Raw genomic sequence first — 27,595 nt, 5'->3', positions numbered from 1 at the left:
TTATTAAAAATCAAACTCTGCAATTAATTGAACACAGAGTGATATATCAGAAGAAGAGAATTATTCCAAGAGATTTCTAATTTTATATCTCGATTCACCTTTTTGAAAACATTTTTAGTCAAATTGTCCAATATGTCTACCATCAAAAATGTGTTCATCATGCTCATAAATCTTTAGTACTAATACCCAGTTAAACATATTTTGTGTTTATACACTTCTAAGGAGCAATGCCCCCTGTAATTGGTCCAACAGGGGTAAGAGACACTTTAAAAAAAAGTAATCTCTTGCTCTCCCTTAGATAACCTTTGTTTCTCAGAAGGTAAAAGGATTGGGGGTACTTTCTGCGAACAAAGCAAACACAAGGAGATGATGGACAGAGGGCTGAAACTTTTCAGACACTCACCCCCAGTCACATATCGGGGTTGGTTCCATCATCATTGTTTAGCTCACTTCGCCACCTCAGTTCAGACCCAGCTATATGCAAATCAGTCTTGAGCCTGTGTCTCATGGGAACAGTCCAGCCCGAACTGTCAAGCCAGGTCTTCCCTGAACCAGAAACAAGCATCCTGGAACCAGTTTCTGGGTAACACCCTCCATCAGCCAGGCTAGCATGAATCCAGTGGCAAAGTGACACAAGTCTCTTGTCTGTATCATATATTGAGTTAGAAGGAATGATTACTATGCCAAATTTCTCTTAGTGGAGGGACACAATTTGGTTCCTTCTTCACTTTTCAATATTTTTTTTTATGCGGTGATGCGAAAACATGATAGTTTAATATTATTTTGATTTTCTAATTATCAATAGTTCAATTGCTCATTGGTAAAACACATGTGAGGACCACAGCTCAGATGGTTTGAGATAAGGCTTTACCTAAATTAGGGAGGACAATTCATATGTTCAAAGCACTACTGTGTTAGTTATCTTGCCCTTTGCATAGATTTTGCTAACACCATTTTTGCTCAAACGCTATGGCTGTAAGATTGTGCAGCACAGATTACATGGATGGTTTTATTGTGTTTAAGCCATTTTAATGGTAAATTCACATGCTTTCTTCTTTTAGAGTAAAAAGATATATTGTCTGTTTAGTGTCCTGAGAAAGAGATAGTAACACGTTTTAGGATGTATGTAAATGTGCATAGCTTTGGTCCGTAATTTATGGCTTGCTGCCTCTTACTTTAGGTGGCACAGTGGATGCCTACTAGTGGAAAAAGGGTAGTAATCACCATGGTTTGGTCCACGGGGATGCACTGGATTGTTTATATTATATTTGTAGAAATATGCCCCTATTTGTGTGGTCACCCCGTTTTTTGCTAGATTTTGTTGCTGCTTTATTGACTCCGCATACTGGGACACTGCTATCCAGTGCCCATTGTATGTGCTCTGACTCCTAAAGCATGTTGAAATTGGGCACCCTTTTGACTGGTATATATAAATTACCTATAGGTCCCTGGTGTAGGGTACAAAAATATACCCAGGGCCTGTAAGTTAAATGTCACTAGTGGCTTGAAGAACATATTGTGCCATCACTAAAGTGACAATGCAAAGCAGGTCTCCAGGCCTGCCCCTGCAGCCTGTGCATGCAGTTTTAAAACTGCAAATTCGACCTGGAAAAATAAACCTCTTTCAAGGCCTTCAGCTCCCTTTATAATCCTTATAAGTTTTAAGGTAGGCCCTAAATGCCCATAGAAGAGGGTTCATGGTATTTAAAAAGTAGGAAATGTATATTTTATGCTTAACATGTCATGGCAATGAAAAACCTACAAACTTCTTTTTTCACCGTGGCAAGGCTGGCTCTCCCATTGAGAAATACGTGGGTACATTATAATGCCTAACTTCAATTTGGGAGTAGCTAGAAAAATGTTTCAAGGACTCATTTTAATAGTAACTTTACATCCCACTTAATGGTCAAGTGGGATTTTATATGTCTATTATAAAAATGACACTTTTGCAAAGTTGCCATTTTCCTGCCTGAGCCAAATGTGCTTTTCTGCCAGTATTCACTGTCAGCCAGAGCTGAATGACATCTTGATTAGGTGTGAAGTGGTTCCCGGAGCTGAGACAAAGGGAGTGGGGGCTGAGATTCTCTTGACAGGATGGCCCTATGGGCTGTGCCCAGGAACTGAATTGGTTTCACAGAATGACAGATGTATCTCTCACCTGGGCATGCTCCCTCCATTGTCTAGTCAGTCATCAAAGGCACTACTCCCAGTGGGAGAGAAGCTGCCCCCAGAACTGATTTTGAGTCACCACGAGGAAAGGTTGCCCATTATCATTTTTGAGCCTTTCGGTGTGCACAGGGAGCTCTGCACAAGGAAAGTAAGGTTCTACCATGTTGGTTTTAGGTAGAGAGGGATACTGTGGGATGTTTACAGTAAAACATGCAGGGCGTGCTGCAAAAGTTGATAGTGTCATCCCTGGGAACTTTTATCCCATTGGCTAGGGAGTGGTCAGGAGTTTCCCCCACTCCTGGACTGGCACTTTGCATGAATGTGGCACCTCCAGTACTCTCTTCAGAACACTTCTGGGCATGTGAAAGAGAGAAGGACTGCATCTGCTGTGGTAACCTGTGAGGAGAACCATAGGGGCTGGCCCTGCTCCCACTTGTACCCTCGGCTGAGAAGTGACTGCAAGGTTCAGTTGGCTGACCTCCTGTTATGCTGCAGGGACATAAAAGCTGCAAGAAGCCCACTTTCCTGAAGAGCCCAGCTGACCAGCTGGAAGTGGAACAGCCCTGGATCCTGGTGGTGGCTTCTGTTGGAGAGAGTCTTGACGATCAAGTACTGCTCCTGAAGTTCTGGAATCCTTGACTGGTCTCAGAGTGTACTTTCCTGCCTAACCCTAAAACCTAGACTTAGAAACGTATTCAAGATATTTTGCCTGGAGAATTGACAGAAGATCAGGACACACCTACCAAGTCACTCCTAAGGAGGTGCCTTGCAATTGGGACAAAGATTTGGGTTCCTCCCACTCTGAGTTTTTTTGCAGCAAGAAATCCATTTTACATGACAAAGCGGAGAAGGTATCCAGTTTCTTCGAGCAAAGTTCTGCTACAGCTAGCATCCTTGCCCCACCTACCTTGCAGCCGAGTCCCCCCCCAAAAAGTGACCAAGTTTAAAGGTAGAAATTTTCACTGGGCAAAGGAGCCCAAAGAATCCAGACAGCTACAGACCTTCCAAGGGTAGAAATTTAAAATTGCTACCACTCAGAGCTTTTCCCCAAAAGTCTGCAACTTCACCGGGACTTCATCCAACAGCTACCTGGCCTCATGGAACCTGTCTCAGCCCAGTCTGCAGCCTTGTCTGGTTGAGGATTTTTGACTTCCATTTCAGAGACCAAGGGCCTCATTACGAGTTTGGCGGATGGGGTTACTCTGTCACAAAAGTGGTGGATATACCGTCTGCCAAATTACAATTCCATTATATCCTATGGATCTCATAATACAGGGAACAGGATATATGTGACATTTGTGACGGAGTATCCCATCCGCTAAACTGGTAATCAGGCCCCATGTCAGAAGGTAATACTCCTGAGTGGGACAAACCAGGTCACTGTATCTGACCCACAGTCCACCGATGCCGGCCTTAACTTGTGTCTAAGTACTGATCAAGCAAGCGCAACCGGATCACCGTGGTTTGTGCTTAATGCGTTTTGGCAATATTTTTATCTGAAACTTTAAATATGCTCCTGTTCTCCTTATTGGATTTTTGGTGTTTTGGTGGTTTTGTATTGTGTTGGACTTTTGACTTTATCAAATGTTTTGGTACTTATAATTGCTTTACATATTTTCTTAAGGTAAGCCTGTCTCTTCGGTGCCATAGCTACCAAGGGTTGAACTCATGTTTATATTACTGAAACATTTACTGGATCTAACAAGAATAGTGATATTATTCCATGTGGTGGACGCTATGCAGACTTTGTGCCACATTTTTTTGCAAACAGATATTGTGAAGCCTGCACTGCAGTGCCTAATTAACTAGTGCTGCAGTTGTAGGTGGCGAAAAGCCCATGGGCAGCATAGTGAGAGGAGCAGGGGGATAGGGAGGCCCCTCAGTTAAAAAAAAAAATAGCAATCACAACAGGGCAAATACCAGCGTGAAGAGTATGTTGATGATTGCCCCGTGGTAAAATGTCCACAAATTGTGGTAGATTACCATCCACCTCAACTAATAATCCACTTTCTCACAATATTGAATAGTGATTTTTCTTTATAGTTCTGGCTTTTAAGATACTTGTTCTGCTTGCCTGTGATCTCTCTACATTGCAGGCTTGCTTCAACGGAATACAAGTGATGGATGTCCTTCAGTGGAGCTCAGACATTCAGTTCAAGGCAGGAGATTCTGTTTGGCCTTTTGCATCCACTAGAATATCCTGTTTTGGTTAATATATTTATATTCTTGCATTTGTATGAATACATTTAAACTAAGCATATTTGCCTCTTGTTCTCGGTAGGTATGCTTTATTTGTTTGACTTGTTTTATGTATTTTGTGAAGTAGTGGACATAATCCTAAAATAATGTCACAGCTCGGTTAAGTACAGATGAATCAATTGGCCACATAAGTCCAGAAGTATGAATGCATTTCACTTTCTGACACTCTTCCATAGTAGTGTGGTGCCAGGACAGAAGTTTTAGCCACATTACCTCGAGAAACTATTTTTAGGAGTTTCCTGTATCTGGGGTAGTTTGTCTCAGCTTTCAGTTGGAATTCCAGGATGTCAAACACTTAAGGACCCAGCACTGCCATGAAACAGTGGTCGTGATTCTGTTAATTGAAGGGGCATTGTGGGAACAGATGAAGAGATAGATAAAGATGTGTCTATCAGTTTAGAGAGATTTTGATGGTATGACTTTGGAGCCTTTAAAATCCATCTATTAATCTTTGGGGGCCTAAGTGAGTCACAGTGCAGTAGTCTATCACATAGGCTGAATTCAATTGGAGATTGCTGATTAAAGACTTCATAATCTGTATCACATTATTTGTCGGACATTGAGCCAACAAGTGTTTTCCATTTCCCTTTACTTTAGTCCTATATATTATATAATCTCACCACTTTCATACGCTTGGTCATCTCTCAATTGGCAGATACTTTAACAAAATCGATCACGTATTAAGTTGGTTTGTTTAAAATAGCCATTGGTATTTGAAGAAGAACGTGACAAATTTAATGTTTATTAGAATATTGGAATTTTTGGAGCTCCATTGAAAACAATGGAGTAGTTCCGGGCTTATATTGGCTGGTATAAGCCCGGAGCTCCAACATTCCAATGTTTCTTTGTTCACAGCTGTGGCTGTGAACAAAGGGTTCAGGGAGCCTGAGGGGATTTCAATCCCCTCGCGCTCCCTGAAGCCTTTGTTTTATTTGTTAGGACATACTGTCCTCTAGTGGCAGAATGTTCTAATAGCCTTATAGCCCTTCGTAGCTGGGCTATACCGGCTATTAAAGTCCCGCTCCCTTGTTAAAGGTCCTCGCCTTCGGCTCGGGCCTTTAACGCTGGAACGGGCCTTTAATAGCCGCTATAGCCCACTACGGCAAAATTCTCACAGTGTATACTTTGTTTTTAGTCTACATTAAATTAGCCCAACACTTAAGAAGCATGCTTTGCCAAACCTATACACATTGCTCTTGATGTGGGCACTGCGATTGAATCCAGTTATCAACACATGATAAATTGCATGTGTTTTTACTAGCACAGAGCATACTGGGTGACATTAATTTCAGAGATTTTTGCCCCAGAGAGAATAGAGGTGTCAACTGGGTGTGCCCTGCTGCAGCAGGAAGTGCCATTTAATTCCAACTCATCACATTTTTATTGGTTTCCGACTTTCTGTGTAACAGGTTTTAAATGAATAGATGCACATGTTCAGATTACCAAATTATTAATTATTGTGTTTATTTCGCTTGTGTACCTCATAAAATGACGATGATGGTGGGAGAGATATCAAGAGACAATACATTTCATATAAAAATCGTGAGTTGTGTAACAGGGTAGTCCTTCTTCCCTTGAGCATCTTTCTATGAAATAGGTGTCACGTTTTATGGTTTTTCCAAGTTTTCCGCCTAGCAAGGCTGCGGAATTTGCTTTCACCTCATTCCTCTTTCTTCTACAACCCTACTTTTCCTATCTCTGTTTCGCTCTCTTGCAGATAATTTTCATATGCACTTTTTCCATTTGTCACATTTTCCCTATCTTTATATTTTTCGTTCTTTCTCCCTTTCCTACCTTCCTCTTTCTTGCTCTGGGTCAAAGTCTGTTGGTACAGTGGTCTGGGTCCATGACCACCACCTACTACCACCGGCACAAACTGTAAAGAAGTGGTAAATGCAATACACCTTTTTTTAATGTACTATTAGGATTACAACCCTACAGCCACTTTATCAGTGTAATACTCATTATAAAAAAATAAGAGTTTCTGTAGATAATATTTGAAAATGATCAGTTGAACCAGTAAATCATCAATATTGTCTTCAAGTAATTTCCAAATGGTATATTTTCAAACGTTTGAAGGCTGGAAGTCAAGGTGCCTTATCCTTAATTTAAACTTGTTGTCATTGGTTGCATCTCAAAACTAAAGTTTGTGCCCAGTTCACAGACGTCTCAGCTCTAAATACGGAAATGTAATCTTAATATGAGAGTAAATTTCTACCTTTTCTTGAAAGTCATTACGAATTTCAAGCTGGTAAAATCGCTTTAGGATTGGGTTGCAACACAGCCAGACCTCATCCCACGACCAAACCCAACCTCTTTTAGTAGCCAGAGGGCAGCATTACATGCTCACAACTGCCATGAGACTTCTTACGTCATCTCCCTAGTCCCCACTGCACATGAACCTCCCTTGAAACGGGACATTCGAGGGGTTTAACTTGTAAGTCTATTGTATTGGTAGGGTGTTACGATACACTACTGGTATTTACAGGAGCAGAGTTTGCGCCCAGCTGTGTAACTCGTAAAATGGGGCCTTAGTGACTGCACCAAATTACTACAAAAGATCGGTAAATGTTCCATTTTTAATTGCAGGATGAACGTTTCACTAGGAAAAAATGCTGTTTTTCCTGGAGTGTTAAACAATCTCACACCTACACATCAGTCATGCAAGCAGATTTTCACACAAATACATTTTCCCCACAACAGTGTAGTTTTATTTGTAAGTAAAGCCGTTTAGAAGGGCAAACTCCCTTTTTTGTGACTCACTGAACTGAATTTACACTTACAAAGGATGGCATTTGCACACCTCACTCTGACTGTTTATTTTTGTATTGTTCAAATCACTTGAGCGTCACTGTTCATATCTCATCATAAACAACATTACTAGTTACATTATCAAGAAGAAATGGGAAAGCCAAGAAAGAAAGAGTGCGAAGCCCATCTGCTCTCTGCACCCCAGCGCCTGTACATCCTGTCCTGATTTCCTTTTGCTGTACTGCTGTCTCCCTTTTTTTTATTCGCCTATTATTAAACTTTCTGTTATCTTGTCCTCCACCAAACCCTCTGGGATCTTTCCCTAAACATGTCTTGTATTCATATTATACTCCCCTTCTTTCTTGGTAATGCAAACATAGGTGAGGTTTAATTAGGGGAATGCACGTGGTAAAAGGGTCAGTGTCATAACAGTGTTTACCCATCCATGTACCATATACAAATAGCTTTGTTCGTGGTTTCCTAAAAAGCAGTTGTTGGATTATGATTAGTGTGCACAGGTCTTCTAAGTATAACACAGAAATAAAAGGAAACACAATATGGCAAACTGCTGGTACTAAAACAAAAATATCGTATTGAGGAATTCCCACAGTGCTATTTAAGTACATGACCCTCGTGAATTTTGTTTGCAGACTAATCGTTATTGAGGTAAGAAACAGTATTTTTTTTAGATAATGATATACTTTTTTTCAATGCAAATCAATACGTTTTGATTTTCTGAGTATTTTGTGTCTTTTCAGACTTTTTTGTATGCATTGTGATTGCTATCTTGTTTTGTTACCTATTCAATAGATGTTTCCCATTGCATCATAATGTGCCCCCTAAGACATGAAGTCAGTCCCAGTCAGTTGTTTCAGAATGTAGTCCCAAAAACACCTATCAGTAGTTGAAAATGATTCCAATTATAGCAATTATTGTTGAATAGCGTATTTGTTTCACATGTAAATCTTTGAAAAGGACAAATCTACCTTAGGGAAAAAAGTGCACGAAGGGTAGCTTAGGGGCATCTCTTCCAAGGTAAAGCCATAACTTCTCGTTTTCGTTAAGTTATAAAACAATGTAGCATAGAGGCCAGATGCATCAAGCATTTTTCTCCTCGCAAACGGGCTGAATACTAGATTCGGCCCATTTGCGATCACAAAAAATGATTTTCCGATGCAGCAAACACAATTTTGCGATTCGATTACCTGTTATCGAATCGCAAACTGGGTTGCCGATTCGCTATTCGGAAGGGGCGTGTTTAGGGTGTACCTTCCAAATAGCAAATCCTAATGGTATGCATGAATGTTTTGTGACCGTGAATGTGGTGTCAAAACATCCGCAATTTACCACCTACTTCAAATAGTTGGTAACCCATTCGCAATGAGAAGGAATCCCCAGTGGAACCCTTCTCCTTTGTGAACGTTTGTAAAATCATTTTTTATGAGCAGGCAGTAGTACGTGCTGCCTGCTCTTAAAAAACGAAAAGAAATCTTTTAATTTTTGTTTTTGAAACGCATCACGTTTACCTTTAAGGAAAACGGGTTGCATTTCAAAAAACAAATTGATTTATTTAAAAGCAATCACAGACATTGTGGTATGCTGACCCGGCAGGCCACCATCCCTGTGATTTTTGAGATTCCTAGGGGGTCGCAAACTGCGACAGACCTCATTAATATTCTTGATGTAGGTCATTTGCCATTCCCTAGGAATTGCTAAAAGTGTTCCACACAGTTTCATGCATTCCGTTTTGCGATTTCCTAACTGCGCATCTTAAAGATTCGCAATTAGGAAATCGCGAAACGGTTTCTTTATGCATCTGGCCCTTAGATCTTTAAAAAGCATTCGCTGATCTTGGCTGGTGACAATACACCTAAGAGTGCATTGCCAAAATGAACTACTTTGCTCACTAGTCACAGAGGGGAAAGGTGAGAGAGTACCATGTAAGTAAAGAGGGCATGCATGGCCCCCTGGTGCCAATCTTGTACACTTTGTTGATTTTAATCGCTCTGTTTAAGGCATATTTTAGCATTCAAAAGCTTTAACACAGATTTCCATATTTCGTAAATATGTTACATTGCATTAATATCACGCTCCATTCTGTTACGTTGCTCTTTCTCCCATGTGAAGCACTGACCTCTTGGAATGAGCGACTGTTTTTTCAGCTGTGTAGGTAGCTGAGAGACAATTTAAAGGAGTACCCCAGAAGTCAACATCTGGGCTGGGCTACCATCAATCCCCATGACAAATCACATTTGGAGCTCTGGCTTGCATCAATTCCCGCGACCCATCTGTGTATTCTGTGAGATTTAAATGGAAATCCTTCGACCTTTGAAAATGCATGGCTGGGTTTTATATAAGTTCAGTATGTAACAGTGCACATCAGAGTGGATGTGCCTACTGAAAAACCAATGCAGGATTACATTAACAGGTGTCGAGCTGAAGACAATTTAAACGTACTTGTATTGTCGAGTAATAAAGCATTAATAGCACGTTTAGTTAGAAAGAAATATACAGAAGATATTGAGAAGTTTGAGGAAATACAGCAGGTAGTGTCAAAACGAATGGAACTGCAAGAAGAATTAGCATGTTAAAAGACATTCAAAGAGTTCAATATAAGGTACACACCCAGATTCCTGGGTGTGGTTTACAATCACAATTGTATGATATTAAACATAAAAGGCAGGATAGATGCTAGAACATGATTGTGCTAGAAAAAAGGGAGGAGTGGTAGGGATTTATTTTTATAAAATCTAATATAAAAGATGTGAGTTCTTCAGTGAAATGTTGATAGGCACCCTTTCGAATTCTGTTTTTAGAAGTCTGCAATGAGGGGCTGCACACTACATATGCCTGACCATGGAATATGTTCGTTTTTACAGAACATTACACACATTGTGATTTTCTCTTTCTTGGCTCATCATTATATCCAGATATAAGACACTCTCAAATGTCGACTATTTCATACTCACAAGTCCAAACATGTCTGGGATTGTTTATCATCTTTTAAAGATAGATATATGTATTTAAATGACACAGTTCATTTAAAAGTGACTCTGGTCCAATGGTAAGGATATTTCCCAGCGAAAAAGTACATCTAACAAAGTTTTTTTATACCTTGACTGTGGGGTGGAATTCTGTGAAAAGGGTCTGGAGCAGATGCTCATGGGAAAACTTTATTTTCTATAGTATATTTAAAGGGGTGGGCCCTTTCCAACTTCCAGTTTATATACATTTCAAAACACAAACTTTATTTTTAGTGATCACTGCCCTAGTTCGGTTCTAAGTTTGCTTATTAAAGGGCAAATTGGTTAAGTAAATTCACTATTTGATATGCAACTCTGAGGAGTACCCGAGTGCAAAAGTTGAGGGAATGAGATAGTAAGTCATGAGATTAGGTAACATTGACTTGGTACAGTGAAATGTTTGCACTGCCATTCCCACCAACTAACTAGTGCAAAAATCAAGTGAGCAGTGACTTGCTTTTGCAAGAACACAATTTTCTAATGATAGCTCTGTATAAATATAGCTGGGGAAAGCTAACATAATCTTACCCCAGTTGTACAAATCTTCAACACAGTAATAGTAAAAGGGACGGACCAAGTGTGCATTTATAAGAAGATATTGATGAGCATTGTTTATGAACTGTGTCAGAAGTGACATTAAAACAGCAGCAAGTTTTCATTCAATCAATCAATCAATCCATTTATAGAGCGCGCTGCTCACCCTTGAGGGTCTCAAGGCGCTGAAGGGAGGGGGGGGTGCTGCTACTGCTCGAATAGCCAGGTCTTGAGGTGTTTCCTGAAGGTGAGATGGTCCTGGGTCAGTCGTAATTGGGTGGAGAGGGAGTTCCATGTCTTGGCGGCCAGGTAGGAGAACGATCTTCCTCCGGTGGTGGTTCTGCGAATCCGTGGGACGGGGGCGAGGGCGAGGCTGGCGGAGCGGAGCGGGCAGGTCGAAGTGTAGAACGTGAAGCGGTTGTTGAGGTATTCGAGGCCCATGTCGTGGAGCACTTTGTGTGCATGGGTGAGGAGCCTGAACAAGATCCTTTTGCTGACGGGGAGCCAGTGCAGGTTTTTCAGGTGGGCAGATATGTGGCTGTGGCGAGGGATGTTGAGGATGAGTCGTGCGGAGGCGTTCTGAATGTGCTGAAGTCTTTTCTGAAGTTTGGCTGTGGTTCCTGCGTATAGGGCGTTCCCGTAATCCAGTCGGCTGGTGACGAGGGCCTGGGTGACCGTCTTTCTGGTTCCGGTGGGGAACCACCAGAAGATTTTTCGGAGCATGCGCAGGGTGTTGAAGCATGAGGATGAGATGGCGTTGACTTGCTTGGTCAACGTGAGGGAGGAGTCCAGGATGAATCCCAGGTTGATTGCGTGGTCCGTGGGTGTCAGTGCGGCGCCCAGCGCTGTGGACCACCAGGAGTCGTCCCAGGCGGATGGGGACTGTCCGAGGATGAGGACCTCCGTCTTGTCTGAGTTCAGTTTCAGACGACTGAGCTTCATCCATTCCGCGACGTCTTTCATTCCTTCCTGGAGGTTGGTTTTGGAGGTGGTTGGGTCTTTGGTGAGGGAGAGTATCAGCTGGGTGTCGTCGGCGTAGTGGATTATGTTGAGGTTGTGTTTGCGTGCAATGGCAGTGAGGGGGCTTATGTAGATATTGAAGAGGGTTGGGCTGAGTGAAGAGCCTTGGGGTACGCCGCAGATGATCTTGGTGGCCGCGGAGCGGAAGGGAGGGAGGCGGACTCTCTGGGTTCTGTTGGAGAGGAACGAGGTGATCCAGTCCAGGGCTTTTCCTTGGATCCTAGTGTTGTGGAAGCGGGTTATTAGGGTGCGGTGAGAGACGGTATCAAAGGCGGCTGAGAGGTCTAAGAGGATGAGAGCGGTTGTTTTCCCGTTGTCAAGCAGGGTCCTGATGTCGTCGGTGGCTGCGATGAGGGCGGTCTCGGTGCTGTGGTTGGCTCGAAATCTGGACTGGGATGGGTCGAGGGAGTCGTTTGCCTTGAGGAATGCGGTCAGCTGTTTATTGACGGTCTACTCGATGACTTTTGCAGGGAAGGGAAGAAGAGAGATGGGGCGGAAGCTCTTGAGGTCTTTAGGGTCCGCTGTGGGTTTCTTCAGAAGGGCGTAATTTTGGTTTTTGAATGCAAAGGTTAGGTAATGCATTTTAAATAGAAAATGAATGTTTGTGCACATAGATAAATTAGTATTTCTAGGGCACCCACATTGCTTGAATGTAACTGAACGTTATACATCACAAAGAGACAGAAATTAAGAGAGAAAGTAAACAGATGAATCTAGATTGTGTGTTTTCCACATTCTTTAATAAAAAAAAGATTTTAGGTTTCACATGCATATACATTTAGTATTCTGTTTTTGAAGATGTATTATGAATAATTCAATACATAGAAATGGCTCTAGCTTAGCACCTTATACATGCCTGGGTTGCATTCTTGTCTATCTCACTTTCCTGTTCTTTATTCAACGGTTTCCCTCCCCATTCTTGTGTTTGTCCGGCCCAGTAGCAAATCAAGCTCACTGTGTTTTAATTTGATGGCATGTACCCTTCCCCTGCTGATATTAGACCTTAATTTGCAGAGCATTTGAAAGACTCTTTTATCTCTCACTATTTCTCCCTACCATCACCACACCTCACTTCCTTTTGTTTGTCAAGCTCTTCCTTATCCACTCCCATGCCTCTATTTATTAATACATTCTCCCCCGGTGCTTTCAGCACTGCACTCTAAGCTAACAGTGGGCAGTCATCTTAAAATGTTTTTCATCATTAAAAAAGAGGCTGCCCCATGTGCACACACTTGCCAGTGGGGCGTCCATTGTTATGTTTAGATAAATCCAATTCAAAGATGATGTGCAAGGGTGCGTGTGCATTCATGGAGACTATTGTGGATTGACTTTTCCTAAAGCATAAGAGAATAAATTCAAAGATGGCTACAGTGGATACTTGTGAATTTGCAGCAGTCATCTAGCAGAAATAAATCACTGAGAAAGTCTATAGGTTTCACAGGCAAGACCTATTGTCTTTGCCAAGGCTTTTTTTCTGCACCTCATCATTACATGTGCCCTTTAGTTTCAAGTAAAGTTAGAACTCCTTATGGGAAAATTTAAAGGTAAAATGCATGAATATGAGCACATTTCAATGCTGGGAGCCAGATTCTTAAACTATTATTTCCAGATAAAACTCTGAAAAGTTTGTGAATTCCTTATGTGCATGCACAAATATGGAAGCATATTTCTGACAGTGAAAAAACAGAGTAAATAAACTTGCTCATTTTGTTTTCTATTTTCTCCAAGGGGAAATATTTTCTCCTGAAGAAAACCCTTTCTCCACATCCTCACCAATTTGGGGGTGTTGCCTGCTACTTACTACCATGGAAAGGGATTTATTCCTGCTTTTCACAGGAGAAATAAAATGTCCATCATGGAAAGGGATCGAAAATTACCTGTGAACATGGGGAAACATGTATTTGTGTTTGTTCATACAGTTCCAGGTCAATAGCTCACAAAAACTCCGAATCTCATGCCTCACAAAATCCTTTTTTTGGTCACAAACCCTACAATTCACAAAATCATGAAGTTTGAAACCTCAATAGGGCTTTTAAAAACGTACAAAAGTCCTTTTAAGATTCAGAAAAGATTTAACTTTCGGAAAAGAGGGGCGTAAAAGAAGTGTCCCTCTTCTATTTGTGAACCTGAAAGGAATGTTTTGATGCATACAGATTGCAATTGTGGTCGCAATCCATTGTTTGCATTGTTACAGGACCCAAAATTGTTGCTTTACGAAGGACACTTTGTCTTTGTGGGCAATCTTCCCATCTGGAATCATGTCTGTGGCCTTGGGGGAAGAAGTTAAAAGTTCGTAACACTGCTTTAAAAAAAAGAAAAATAATAATGTTGCCTTTGCAGGCCACCAACCCTGTATTTGCATTCAATTATGTGGGGTCGTAAACAGTGACCTTCCTATTCAATATTCATTAGACAGGTCATTGTCTTCTCCTTACAGGTAGATCATTTGTGTTAGATCCTATTAGTATAAAGGTTGCTTTGAAAATTGAACACCCATTTGCAAACCAGTCACATGTGTGCCCAGTTTGTGCGCCTCCGGAGCACTTTGGTATTACAGAAAGTGCAGCAGATGCTTGTGTGAACCCTTCTGTAATACAGAGAGTGCTTGCAGACAGCACCAGCGCTATCAGCAGAGGGTGTTTCCTCATTTCATGGGGACATGGCCCCCTGCATATGAGGAAATCCCTTTGCCTCTGCGCACGCGCGGTATGATAGAAGTGGGCACAGAAGATGTCAGGAGGTGCACCACTTTAAAAAGTGGCTCACTGTCAGTGCGCCCCCTGATGGCAGCTCTCTGTAGAGGGTTGAAGGGGGTCATATGGACCCACTAGACATTCTCGTGCAAGTAGGTGCAGTCACTCACTGCACCCACCTGCAAGGGGATCTCTAACCCCCTTAAAAGTGCCGGCAGGTTGCCATCAGTACAGTGAAATATGGAGAGGCTGCTTCAAAGCCGCTTCATATTTCACTTGAATGCGCTGCCCCCAGGGCAGCAATATAATATGGCGCACTCTCTTTGTTAACGCTGAGCGCACCTTTTGAAAGGTGAGCTGGACGCTAACAAGGAGTGCACCATCTTCTATAATACGGTCCCAAACTCTTAGTCCTTTCACAAATGTGAAACTGACCGAATTACAAGAGGATTTTGCACTGGTAAAAAAGGCAATTTGCACCTGCAGCTGTACATGCACAAATAGTTTTGTGAGTGAGGCAATGAATGCTGTGGAGTGATTTGCCATTTTACACTTCTCAATATACAGCGTGCAAGAAATTGGGTTCTTGGTTGACTAGTATGTGAGCCGTTGTCAAGCTGCAACCATAATCTTTGTCAGGGTGAGGCACACGCCAACCCTAAATTAACCAGTGCTTAACCCTCTGGCAGCTTGATGCAGAGCAGTCAAGCTTAACTTGGAAGCAAAGTGTACAGTATTTGTGCAACACTTCAAAGAGTAATAGAGAGAACAACACAACAAGACACAAAAACGATCCCACACCAAGTTAGAGAAATAGAATTTTCATTAATAAATAAAACAAAACCAAAACGACAGAAATCAATCAGTAGAACCGGACATCTGCAATTGTAAAGATTTTAGTGAAAATAGCACCAAAAAGCACAAGCACCAACTGCGGATCTAGTGGAGCCTCACAGGGACAAAGTCATTAGTTCAGGCTGACCGTGATGAACCGCAGGCCGCATATGGGGACCCAGTGAGGCCTGCTGAACAGAGCACCTGAAATCCTGATTTATGGAACGTTGCAAGGTTCTGCATCAAAGATGCGCCGCACAGCCAAAGCGATGCGTTGCTTCCAAGCTAGAGCAAGGCTGCAGTGCGAGGGCCTATCTCATTGTCGAGGACTATGTTGATGACGGCTTGCGATGCAAAGGCCGGCGTCGAGGTTGCGCCACACAGTAGAGGTTATGTGTTGGTTCCAAGGAGCTACAAGACTGCAATACAGTCTGGTGTCATCATCAAGGCTGCCATTGACGAGGGATGCGAGGGCCTGAGCTGCGGATGCATCACATAGCAGCAGTTATGAAAGGCTGTGATCAATGTGGTTCTTTGAGACAGGTCCAATCCATGCAGCAGCGGGAATTTGTTGATTTTGCTCGGGTTTGCACCGAGAAGCAGAGGAGATGCATTGGTCCGCTTGGTTCACAAATGGTGACAGAGCACCTTAAGCCCACTTCCAAGGGTCCAGGACTGAGCTGGCACCACTTGGCAGGACAGACTCACAGATGTCCAGGTGCAGGGTTGTTGGAAGCCTGTTGGGTCCCTGAGGCTTCAGATCAGGAGGACAGCCAAGTAGCCCTTGGTGTCACTCTGGGCTCAAGAGATGCAGGTCAATCCTTCTCACCCAAGCAAGAGGGCACCAGGCAGCTTGTCAGCACAACAGGGAAGCAGTTCCTTCAGAGCAGCAGTCAAGCAGCACAGCACTCCTTCCTGGCAAAGTATGTATACCCAGTTGTGACTTTGAAGTGGTGAGAGGCTTCTAGAGTCAGGCCTGTGAATTACACAGATGCCCTACCTTCCTGGTCCTGGCACCAGACTAACTACAGAGATGGTATGCAGCCCTTTGTGTGGAGACAGCTTATACAAGTGTAAAGAGGGCTGGGTCCAGCTCCTCCTTCCCACACTGCCAGTGATGGCCCATCAAGGCACACCTAAGCCCCCTACTGTGTGTGGCTATCTAGGCGAAATACACAATGCCCATCTCTCAACTACACCCAGTCATGTGACCCAGAGGCAGGCTGCAGCCACCAAATGGCTAAGGAAGGACAAAGGGACCTTTCTAAAAGTAGCTGCACAGCCATGTTGCTGAACGAGTCAAATGAATCAAATTCACAATATTTCACCAAGTTAATCCATATTTTGACTTTTTCTTTTTTACTCCTTTTAATCTACTTGTTTCAATTCTTTTTACTCATTCAACTGTAATGCGAAGATGGTCACAACGGCACAGGCGAAGAGGTGGTTTCCATATGTCACGACTTTATTAAAAACTTGCCCAATGCATTTCGGGAGGATCCCTTCGTCAGGGACATCTACAATACAATACAATACAAGACAAAATCACATGCGTATCAACAACTGTCTGCTTATTTTCTATCTGAATGACAGCATTCCTATTACCTCCAAACAAACTATTAAGAACTACACATAAGATGTCAATTGGGTTTATGACAATTCTACCATGTTTTAAGGAAAGAGCACAAGCATCTTAGCACTGGTTAGAAGTGGCAAAGTCTGCAGAGCCCTAAAGCTTGCAAACAGGAGTGTTGAAGGCAAGCATTTAGGGGGCAAACCACGCCAAGCATGCCAGGTCTCACACAGCCCTATATTAACACTGTGGCATTGTTATTACTATCATGGGTATCTTAGGGCCAGATGTAGATAAATGCATATTTGCGATTCCTTAATAGCGATTTTTAGGAAATCACTATTAAGGAATCGCAAAATGCCATGTAGGTAGGAATCGCAATATTTTTTGAGATTCCTTAATATTCCTTAAGTGTGAATCGCAAATTGTGATTTGCAATTAAGGAATACCTTCCTATTCATTCCTATGGGCCAAGAGGCCCATAGGAATGAATAGGAATTGCTCCCGCAATTTGCGAGTCACCAAGAGGCACTCACAAATTCCAAAAGGACACCCTGTTGCACCCCTGAAATGTGCATGTGTGCACATGTGGCGCACATACATGTCCTAAGCGGTACAAAAGGGGGTGGTGATGGATGGAGCATCAGAACCAATCAAACACTCACACCCAGTCAACAGATCTGGGTTTGATCCATCACCGTTCATTAGCCCACTCTGCCACCCCAGTTCAGACATGGCCATATGCAAATCAGTCTGACCCTGTGCCTCATGGGAACAGTCCAGCCCGAACTGCCAAGCCATGCCTTCCCTGGACCGGAAACAAGCTTCCTAGGACCGGTTTCTGGCATTTCAGTCGTCTTCAGCCAGGCTTGCTTGAATCCAGTGGCAAAGTGAGCAAGGGACTCACGTCTGAGCATACCCTGCCAATTGGTTCTGATGCTCCGTCCATCACCACCCCCTTTTGTACCACATACATGTCCTAAGGGCATGAATGTGTGCCACATGGCACTTAAAAGAAAGCTAAAAAGTGCTTTTTTAAAGGAAATCGCCAATTACCACCAACATGAAGTTGGTGGTAATTAGCGATTCCTTAAGGCCAAAGTGCACCTTCTTTTGTGCTACTTACATTGCATTTAAGGAATCGCAATTTGCGATTCCTTAAATGCAAGAGCAAAATAAGGAATCGCAATTTTGTGATTCCTTATTTTGCTAGTACGTTACAACTTACCTACATTGCTCGCTGCCAAATAGGCAAATTCTGAGAATTTCAGCGTTAACGCTCGCTATTTGGCCACCTACATCTGGCACCTAATCTCCTAATGCAGATAATTTCCTTTTATGTTTTTTATGAACCAAAACATTTTGTTTGGAGAGTTGTAACTGGTTTACAATTAGAATCCTGTTGAGTATTGTGAGATGCTAAGCATTTGCAGGACAAGTAATCATGAGTAATCAGCAAATATTTCCTTGCAAAAGCCTTCCTTGAAAAAGCCTTGGTACAAGAAGTACGTGCCTTTGTGCACCTGTTCAAGAGCATGCAGGGATGCCAAGCATAGTATTGTCAACACACATCTTTGCACATCCCTATCAGGGATCTTAACATCTGTATTCCCCATAGAACTTTCAACATAACCCTGCACAGCTATTGCATATTTTGATAAATGCCTCATTTTTGCAGGCCAAGATTATTGTTGGTCCTAAAGGAAACACACAAGCAGGTTAACCTTTGCACCAGAGCAGAAAAAGAATCATATCATTCTGCACTATTTTGATGTACATTTAATGAGAAATAGAGCAAGCCTATTAGAAACGTACACCACAACAATGGGAAAAGAACATGTGTATTATTTGAGCTGCTTAGAACAAACATATTTCAGGCCACGATTTTAAATGAGAAAGTTGAGATTAAGTTTAAGGTAATATTAATTTTCTCTGCTTGTGTCCTCTAAAGTTCAGACTAGAGTTTGGGTATATGGAGCTCTAGATTCCCTGTATTGGAATTCCATTTGTCTTCATGTACAGAGCAGCCATCTTGAATTCAGGAGATCAGTGAACAAGCTGCTGATCCTGAGTTAGCTTCTGGTTTTATTCCCAAAGTTCCAGTTGCCATAAGCACCATGAAACCTCTCAGTGTACATGTGCTTCTATAATAAAAATGAATAAATGAGGGGACAGTTGTGTGAAAAAATGCATATCGCAATGGGGCTTATCTTGCGCAGCACAGAACAACATTTCTATTAAATTTTACTTTCTAAGTGTAGAAAAGGAAAGGGGTTCGACATTGGTTCATGCTGGACTAATTCATGTCAGATATACAGAATGTGCATGAAGTAGACATTACATGGAATTAGTGCAAATGGGACTTATTTACATACTGAGTGGCTATCGCGGAACCTTACATGGATTGACACTGGACACCCATGATGCCAATGGATGTGTTGTGAGGAGGTAGGCAGTGGCGTAACGAACCTTGAGGGGGTCTCCTGCAAAGGATATGGAGGGGCCACCCTCCAGAGTCAATGAGGAGGTCTCAGGCCAGAGTACTGTGCTATAATACCATTCTAAATCCTAATGGCGAGCTGCCCAACAGTGCTTAATTTGTGTCGCTGTTCCCAGGTGGTGGGTATTGGCACTCATTTTTGAGGACCTGGTCTTATATTTTATTATCAGGTTTTGATCCAGAGTAAGAGAGAGAAAGACAGAAAAAGGAGAGAGGAGTAGTAAGATAGGACAATGGTGACAAAAGGAGAAAAAGGACATGAAAACGAACCTACAAGAGTGAAATAAAGAGAATGAAAGTGTAGGATGGTGGAAGAAAGAGGCATCAGGAGGAATCAAGAATAGGCAGCTGTAGCACTTTGAAACACCTGGCATTTGACAGCATTAGTGGTGGGCTACTAAAAAAGCATTTTGGCATGTGCACTTTTTTCACAAGTTAAGCACTGGTGACCACAAACCCAAAATACAATTGCCAGTAAGTGGCTAAGCAGCTGACCAGACAAAACTTGAAATGTTACAGCCTGCTTGCAAGAGGAAACTCGAGGTGCCCTCCCTCCCTGTGTCGCGGTCTGGTTAAGTGGGCTGTGCAACATTCAGTGCTCTCAGCTGGCGCCATCATTAGACGGCAGAGTGCGTCCAGTGTCACCTTTGATGTGTTTCTTGCAAAGAGATTAAAACGCGCATTTACAGTTCAATAAAGCATGACGTTTAGTTTAATTAACTAAAGACATCTGAGACAACTGAGCGATTGTAACCCATATCATGAAGAGATATCATTGTGAAACCATAGCCCAAGTATTAATAGGATCTAAATTGGTTTTCTACATTGATTTTTTTTCCAAGAGAATTATGGAACAGTCTACAGACACTTTACAAATTGCCCAGGTTCTTTAAACAGCTTGGGTTCTTTATATATATAGCCTAAGCATAGATCCAGGACAGAGGCAATTTTGGAATTTGACATTCCTGTTGCTCAGGTGTAAACACGAGGCGCTGTAAATCAAACACCACATTGTGTAGTGCCCGGATGAGAATGGATTACAGACACCAAAGTGTAGTGGAATAGGGTGGAGTTAGTACCAGTTAACACTATGCACATCTAGTTTTTTTTTTTACATACTTAGATGTGTATCGCACACATCTAGGACCCAGAGGCTCAGGGAAATAAAGTGGTTGAGGCAAAATCACAATCATTTTTGTCACAGCAAAACCATCGTCTCCAAACAGTCGTTATGAATGGAGAGTATAAAATACTACAGTACAAAGATAACGTATTTTCTTAAGAAAAAGGGGTATGCAATTTTCACACGGTATGTCAGTCAAAGGAATCATGGCATGTCATTCTATATTACTATGTTTGCTGTAATCACTCCAAAACACATTACATTCTGCAATTAAAACGCACAAAACAAATAGCAGTTTCCAATGATAGGTAAAACACTAGCTATTGTGTGTCAAGGAGTATCACTTTTACGTTTACCGCCCTTTAATGCTTTTGAAATAGTTTGATTTTTTCAAAAATGTCGGATCATAAAGTTTTGTATAAGAAAGAGGAGTCCAATTACCTTTTTATGCCCCCATATTTTTTTATGCATAGGCCTATTGATGTCAGTCTTCAGTTTACAAAGTTAATTCATATAACCCAAAATATATATTCTCTAATTAATTTCTGAAGATTTTTCCTCATAGTTACAGAGCATACGATTCAGATAAAAATACCCTAATAATGATTCATATAGAGGAAGCAGTAACATAATGTAGCAAAATGTCAAACTCTTTTTTACATGTCTATGTTCTTAACCTCACAAATTTTAAATTGTGATTTGGAAAAAATGTGCTTCCTTTTGTTAACACGTTATCTTGTAAAAATTAACAATGAACCCAATGCAGACACAAACCTGCAGTAAACAATATTTTTCAATGGCCTTTTGCTTATATGTTTGAAGCTTGGAAACTGAATGGCGAGATGGCTAAGGCGGCGCTGGCAAACGAAGACTGCCCCCACATAGACCAGGCACTATCGCCTGACGAGGCCCTGTCCTATACCCACTCTAGCATTCGGAAGAGAGATGGACCATGCTTCCTCCTATCACCCAGGGAGTACCCATGTCCACCTGAAGGAGGAATAAGAAAGGGTATGTAGTCTAGGTCATATAACCACACGGGTAGTGATCTGTTGCCATGTTTAGAGAATACAAGCTTCTCAAAATAGTATCTTAAGTTTGGATTGTTGTATATCAGTGTCTATGTATATAAATCACTATGTAGATGTGTACAAACTGTGTTTTCAATGTATTTCTATAGAAACAGTTAAATGGAAATCAAAGACTCTTAGAATTTTCATCAGTTGAATGAAGCCGCTTGTCAATTTCCTTGCAGGCTTTCTGGTGAGATTCAGCGAAGTATATTTAAGAATGCCTCAAATATTTAAGGCACAACATTTGTCTTGGAATTATTTTTACCAAGCTGTAGAGTTAAATATTTAAATTTTGGTAACAATATTGTGATTGATTATTTAACGGTTCTTTAAGGTCCAGACCACTGTACCGACTATATTAGATTTGTCTTTGTCTAATCTACTTCTTAAAATGTCTTTCTTATGTTGAGCTCAATGCACTTAACAGGGATTCAAATAGGTATGGTAATCTAAGTTTCCCATACAAACGCCAATGTTTGGGGCTCATTTTTAATTCATCAATCTCATATTTCCATTCTAGAGTCATTTGACTGCTGACTGTTACAAATCTGCCACACATTCGCATTTTAATAGCTTTGAATATGCTGACAAATTGAAATGGATTTGTTTTTTCATTCAGTCACTTTTCCAGCCTATTATAGCCCTGATAGATAGAGTCCTGTCGATATACATTAATTATTGAGACTCTTGTAAATATGAATATATATTCCCACAGTAAACAATACCAACGTACATAGACTTTGCTAGGCATTTTTCATCAAATGAAAAACATACTCCAACCACAGTAAATAAGTTCTACATTGCAGATAATATACAATATAAACAGGTATGTTCAAATATAGAAGCAATGCATAAAACTGCCATGTTTAGAGTGTTCATGTGGCAGTTTTAATGGGCAACAATCTCTACCTAGTGAAATACTAATTTTAGTCTATGTAACTATAATGTTAGCCCACAACACCTAGTATACATTGTGTATTTGCTATGGGATTGTTCCTGGTGCAAGTCGTTGGAATTTTCTGTATTGGATCAATACAGAATATGCTTATTTAGCCAAAGTGGGCTTTTGGTTGCCTGGAATGCTGTGTGGTTCCTCGAAAAGGTGCATCTTTTGGTAGGAATGATGTACCTTTCGTACTCTGCACTGCTCAAGAAGGCATGAGAAATGCGGTGACAAAGAAGAATCACTTTGGCTAAAATTAAACAAGTCAGCATATGGTAGGCTCATTAGGACCACGTTTCCAAGCATCATGAATGTTCATTGAAACCGACTTCATTGCGTGTGACTATATGTCATCTTGCTCTGCTGTGCTTGTGTGCATGTATCGGAATGAACAAATATCTGCATGCTTCAGTGTTTTAGGTTATGTTGCTGTGAACAAAGAATAGTAACACTATGACAACAGGAGACATGCTAACCCATCACGATAATACATGCTCAGTATGCCCCATTCCCATGCTAAGGAGTGGAAATCACTTAACTTAAAAAATATTTGCACATCATTACCTATCAATTCACAACGCGACCAAAGCCACACGTTGATGAAGATAATTGTAATAATGTTTCTTTGTACAACTCACTTCCACCCTTACCCAATTTACAAACCTTTATTGGGCTGCCTCCTTGAGAACTGACAAATTAGCACACAAAAAAACACCAAATCAAAGGGTTTTCATTATGTATTTTTGTTCTACTAGGTTTTACTAACGTCATGTTATGATTTCCAAGTGCTATAAAAAGAACTACATGTGTAGGAGTAGCTTATGTCTCTCAGGGAAAGAAAATGTATGGGAAAGAGTTCAACATAGCAGAGTGACTTGCCGAGCCAACACTTGCTCCACAGAGTACCCAATCACAAATTGTTTGCGCATGATTCTACCCTTTAGATTTTTTTTTGCTTTCCCATATTCATTTCTAAAAGACTTATGAAACTAATGTGCCAAGTCTGACGATTTCAGCCGCCATACTATGCATTGCCTGTGTTTCTATGTTTGCTGTTTGATAATCTTACTCACAGCATGTTGGTGCATGGAACAGTTGTTGGAGACTATGTTGACCAGTTGACCATGTTCATATGTCCTCGATGTTGTTCACACAGTGCTTTACTTTACATTTTAACTTTTAAAGGAAGGTTGTCAAATGTCATGGAGCCTTACCAACATAGATGCATAAGTGGAACTGTGGTAGGACTGTCTCAAGGTTCGGCATGCTACAGCTTTTGTACAAGACATTAATGATCTCTCATCCAACTCACTGTGTAGCATGATTGAAGAGCAAAATTGACTACTAAGATCTATGCAAGAGTTGTCTAATGCAAATCCAGGAGGCCGGCTCCTTGCTGGAGGTCAAAACTAAACACTATTGGAATACGTTTTATATAGATTCAATGTATATGTACCTTATGTGGCTATCCTGACAATGTTGCATGTATCAAGCCCACCTGGACTTACATTAGACAACCCTGCTTTATACGTGGCTGGTCTCTTCTATGCTGCATTGATTCCAGAGGCCAAAGTCATATCTCACTGCAGTGTCTTGTGTTTGATGCATATTTTGAGTTTTAACAAAAATACAGGAAATATTTAACAAATAAGTAGGGGGGCATTACCTATTGCTCGTAAGTCATACTCTGTTTGCTACTTATGAACTGGATGAAGCAGTTCATTGTTTAATAGTAACTCTTGTCCGAGTCCTTATTTTAGCACTATCCTCATGGATCCACTGGTTCGCATGAAATGGATCAGCTCCCTATTGTATAAACTATAAAAAAGTCAACATTTGATTAATCCCTTTTCTCAGGATATTTTGAGCCATAAGAGCCCTGCAGGAGTTTGAGCAAACACGCACAGAGGGATTAACATGTGCATGGTATAGGATAAATTGAAAGCAATACTATATACAATATAAACTGATCACAGGTATAACTGGCTGCTTTAATGACTTATACTTAAAGACAAATATGCCTGCCTCTGCATGCCCCTTCCTTGACTTTTTAAAAAAACTAATCGGAACTTGTTGAAAGAACATGGAAGAAGCTCAAGTATTCATTGTATTCTTTACATACAGATCTTTGCAAAGAAAGCCCTGTCATTGCTAAGTATATGCAATCAGAGGCAGTCAGAGTGACTTAACAAGTTGAGATGCCGATGGAAAATGGAGGCCAACACGCATCTGTCTGGAATTGTGCAGGCATTGAAGACCTCTTCGTCTGGACACGCTCTTTCCAAGCAGGTTTATCGGACAACATCACATGATCAAGGAGTTGTACTGGAGACGGAGGCTTTCTCCGCGGCCAAAGTCTAACAAACTGTAGAAGACATGTTGGTTGTGTTGCATGAATTGCATGAAGTAAATAAACAAAACAAAAACTGAAAACATACAATTTTTTAAGAAGAAAAAAGGGTTATATATTTTCTTTCATAGTCTTTTACATGTATATACATTCTTGTAGCCAACTTCAAGCATTATGCATCTGTACATTAATTTGCCATGGATTGCTACTTTTCGTGTGAAAGCTGCAAGATATTGGTTTAAAAAAGTGCGATCAGGCATTCATCGGTCATATTGACTAGGCCTTCATATGTGCTTACTTATGTGGAAATCAAAATAACATTGAAACAAATGCAATTGTGTAAATTTTGAGGACTAGGTTCCCCTTGTCTGTTTCCATTGGCATGCTTGTGACACATGGAACCCTTCCTTGTACCTGATGGTTGTAAATGTTCTAGATCAAATTACTGGCTCTGGTTCTATTGTACTTTATTGATGTACATATCGGATGTAAAGATCATAACAGAGAGTTCATATTTAAAAAGCAGTATGACTTTTCAAAAAGTATTATTTTGAAGCTGGAACATATTGTACAAATTTAGGATAAAACTTGAATATAACCATATCTTGCAGATTAAGACACAAGATAAACTTGTACGCAATTTAGTACTCTAAGTAAAACTGCATGCACAATGTTATGAAAAAAACAAATCTAGCATGAAATAAATTTTATATCATGGATTGATTGCTTGCTGCATATTGTACGACATATTTATTTTCTGACATAGTCAGATTTCACAAAATGGTGGCTCACACATGCTAAATGCATGCCATGCATTGTTGCGCTATAGAGATCTAGAAGAATGACATCCATTAGGGTGAAGTTTACAGATTTAATGCATGGCAGATGGAAATAAAATGCGAGTCTTTGATAAATATCAACATTGTGAACAAAATAACCAATCATTTGATATATAGCCACATTGTGAAACAAATTACTGTCTAGAACCTGAAAAGTCCTGAAAAACAAATTAAAGGAGGGACAAATCTATTCAGGTATAGTATTCTTTAAATATCAATAATAAATGTGTGCACACATTTCATAAATAAAAACATTTTAAATATTTATGCATTTGTAGTGTTCCTGATAATTTTATGTTTTCAAATTTTTTTCTGATATTGATAAGGGCAAGATATCTTATGATCTAGAAATGTGTGGCATTACCTAAATGTGTTTACATTTCCAAATGGTAAGGTTCTCCTTAAAAGCTCACCTCCTCTCCCATCAAAGATTTATAGCTCCTACAGTGTACACCTTTTGTGAGACCAAGCAGCTCCTCCACCAGGCCCAACACTTCCCTTCTACTTGCCTTGAGCATTGGTCCTCATTTAAGATTGTAGCTGAAGGAAATAACTCCATGTCTTTCTCCAGACAGCAGTTGTGATAAATGTGTCCCCCATTAGTAGGGACTATCAGGTTGCTAATGTCTAGGTGGCACTTTGCATCTTCACCCTCTCTTTCTTTCTCGGTCGAGTCTTAGTCTTCAGCTACTCCACTGGTCCCTACTTGCTCCTCACCTCCTTGAATCCCTCTGCCTCATTCTATTGGCTCCTTTGCTCCTCTGTTCTCGGTAATATCCCTTTTGCTCCTCTATTCTTCTACTGGTCTTCCTTTACTTATTTCCTCTGCTGAGTTACTCACACTTCTTCTATTTTCTTCTTGCTATCCACACCATCTCTACTGCTCCTTTCCTCACAACCCCCCTCTCCTTCTATTGTTAGCTCCTCGCAATTCCCCAACCAATAGTGGACACTATGGGTCCATTTTCTTTGACTTCATTCAGGTATTGGCCTGCCCACTTTGAAGAAAACCTGGTCTCATGGAAGTTGTGCTTGTATACTTCTGATCGACACCAAACTTCCCCAAAACAAGATTAGATTTGTGGTTTTAGGAAATACCGTGTATGTGTTGGAAAAATGGTCAATGACCTCTATTACTGCACTTTCCATGGGGGGGGTGAGGGGTGTACAGCCTACAAATGAGAGAGACCCAAACAACCAGAAGTAATGATATGGCAGAGGGTTTGGCTTGGTGCACGATCTCAGAAGTACGTTAAAATGGGAATGAGTGTCGCAAAAACTTTGAAAAGATATGCAAACCATGCTACAAATGTTGGCACAAATACTTTAAACTGGAAGTAATGAGATTAACTTGGTGGACTATAAACATATCGAGGGATCATGATGAAAGCTAGTATGAATTAGCCACAAATAAGGATCATTCCAGTCAATGTCGATTAACACTGAACATTTAAGTTATACTGGTTTAATGACTGCTAGCACACTCTAACATAACCCCTTACGCTGAACACTTGTTTATGCATTGTTTTGTATTTTTGAAAGCTAATACACACTATTTTCAAAAAGATTTTAGTTGAACAGAGCACAGAGATACATAATAGATCCATTGTGCCTTGTGCCCTGATAACAGAAGGGCAGCAACAAGAGATATCATAATCCTAGTACAATTGATTCTTTCTCTTGAAGAAAATTAAAATCATATCAAACTTGTGAGCGGAGGTAATCTCACAGGCAACACTGAGAAACATCCTACATGTACCCAGAGGAACTTTACAATGGAGTAATTATGGGAGGACATAATAAAGAAAATGCACAGAAAACAGGTAAGCTCATTAAAAGACAGTGATGAGCTGATACTATATGCTTCAGTAATTCCATGTTATTTCTCCCGGATGCATGCAACAACTGATT

General features: G+C 40.9%; 1 protein-coding gene across 3 annotated transcripts in view; it reads left to right on the top strand.

Annotated features, from left to right (window-relative positions):
- The window catches only part of KCNC1 (potassium voltage-gated channel subfamily C member 1), a 305,989-nt gene extending 280,046 nt beyond the window's left edge, over positions 1-25,943 (top strand). Inside the window, exons 3-4 of one of the 3 annotated variants that reach the window (XM_085648061.1) lie at positions 21,302-21,490; positions 21,963-25,943. In XM_085648061.1, the coding sequence (XP_085504187.1) occupies positions 21,302-21,490; positions 21,963-21,976 (203 nt within the window). In that variant the 3' untranslated portion in view covers positions 21,977-25,943. The remainder of the gene's footprint in view (positions 1-21,301; positions 21,491-21,962) is intronic. The other 2 variants (XM_085648063.1, XM_085648062.1) reach the window with 2 other exon arrangements.
- The last annotated feature ends 1,652 nt before the right edge of the window (positions 25,944-27,595 follow it).

This window comes from Triturus cristatus, chromosome 3_2, assembly GCF_964204655.1.
Source record: "Triturus cristatus chromosome 3_2, aTriCri1.1, whole genome shotgun sequence".
NCBI classification, from domain to species: domain Eukaryota; kingdom Metazoa; phylum Chordata; class Amphibia; order Caudata; family Salamandridae; genus Triturus; species Triturus cristatus.
The sequence above is the reverse complement of the archived record's forward strand: the minus strand, read 5'-3'. Positions and strand labels throughout refer to the sequence as shown.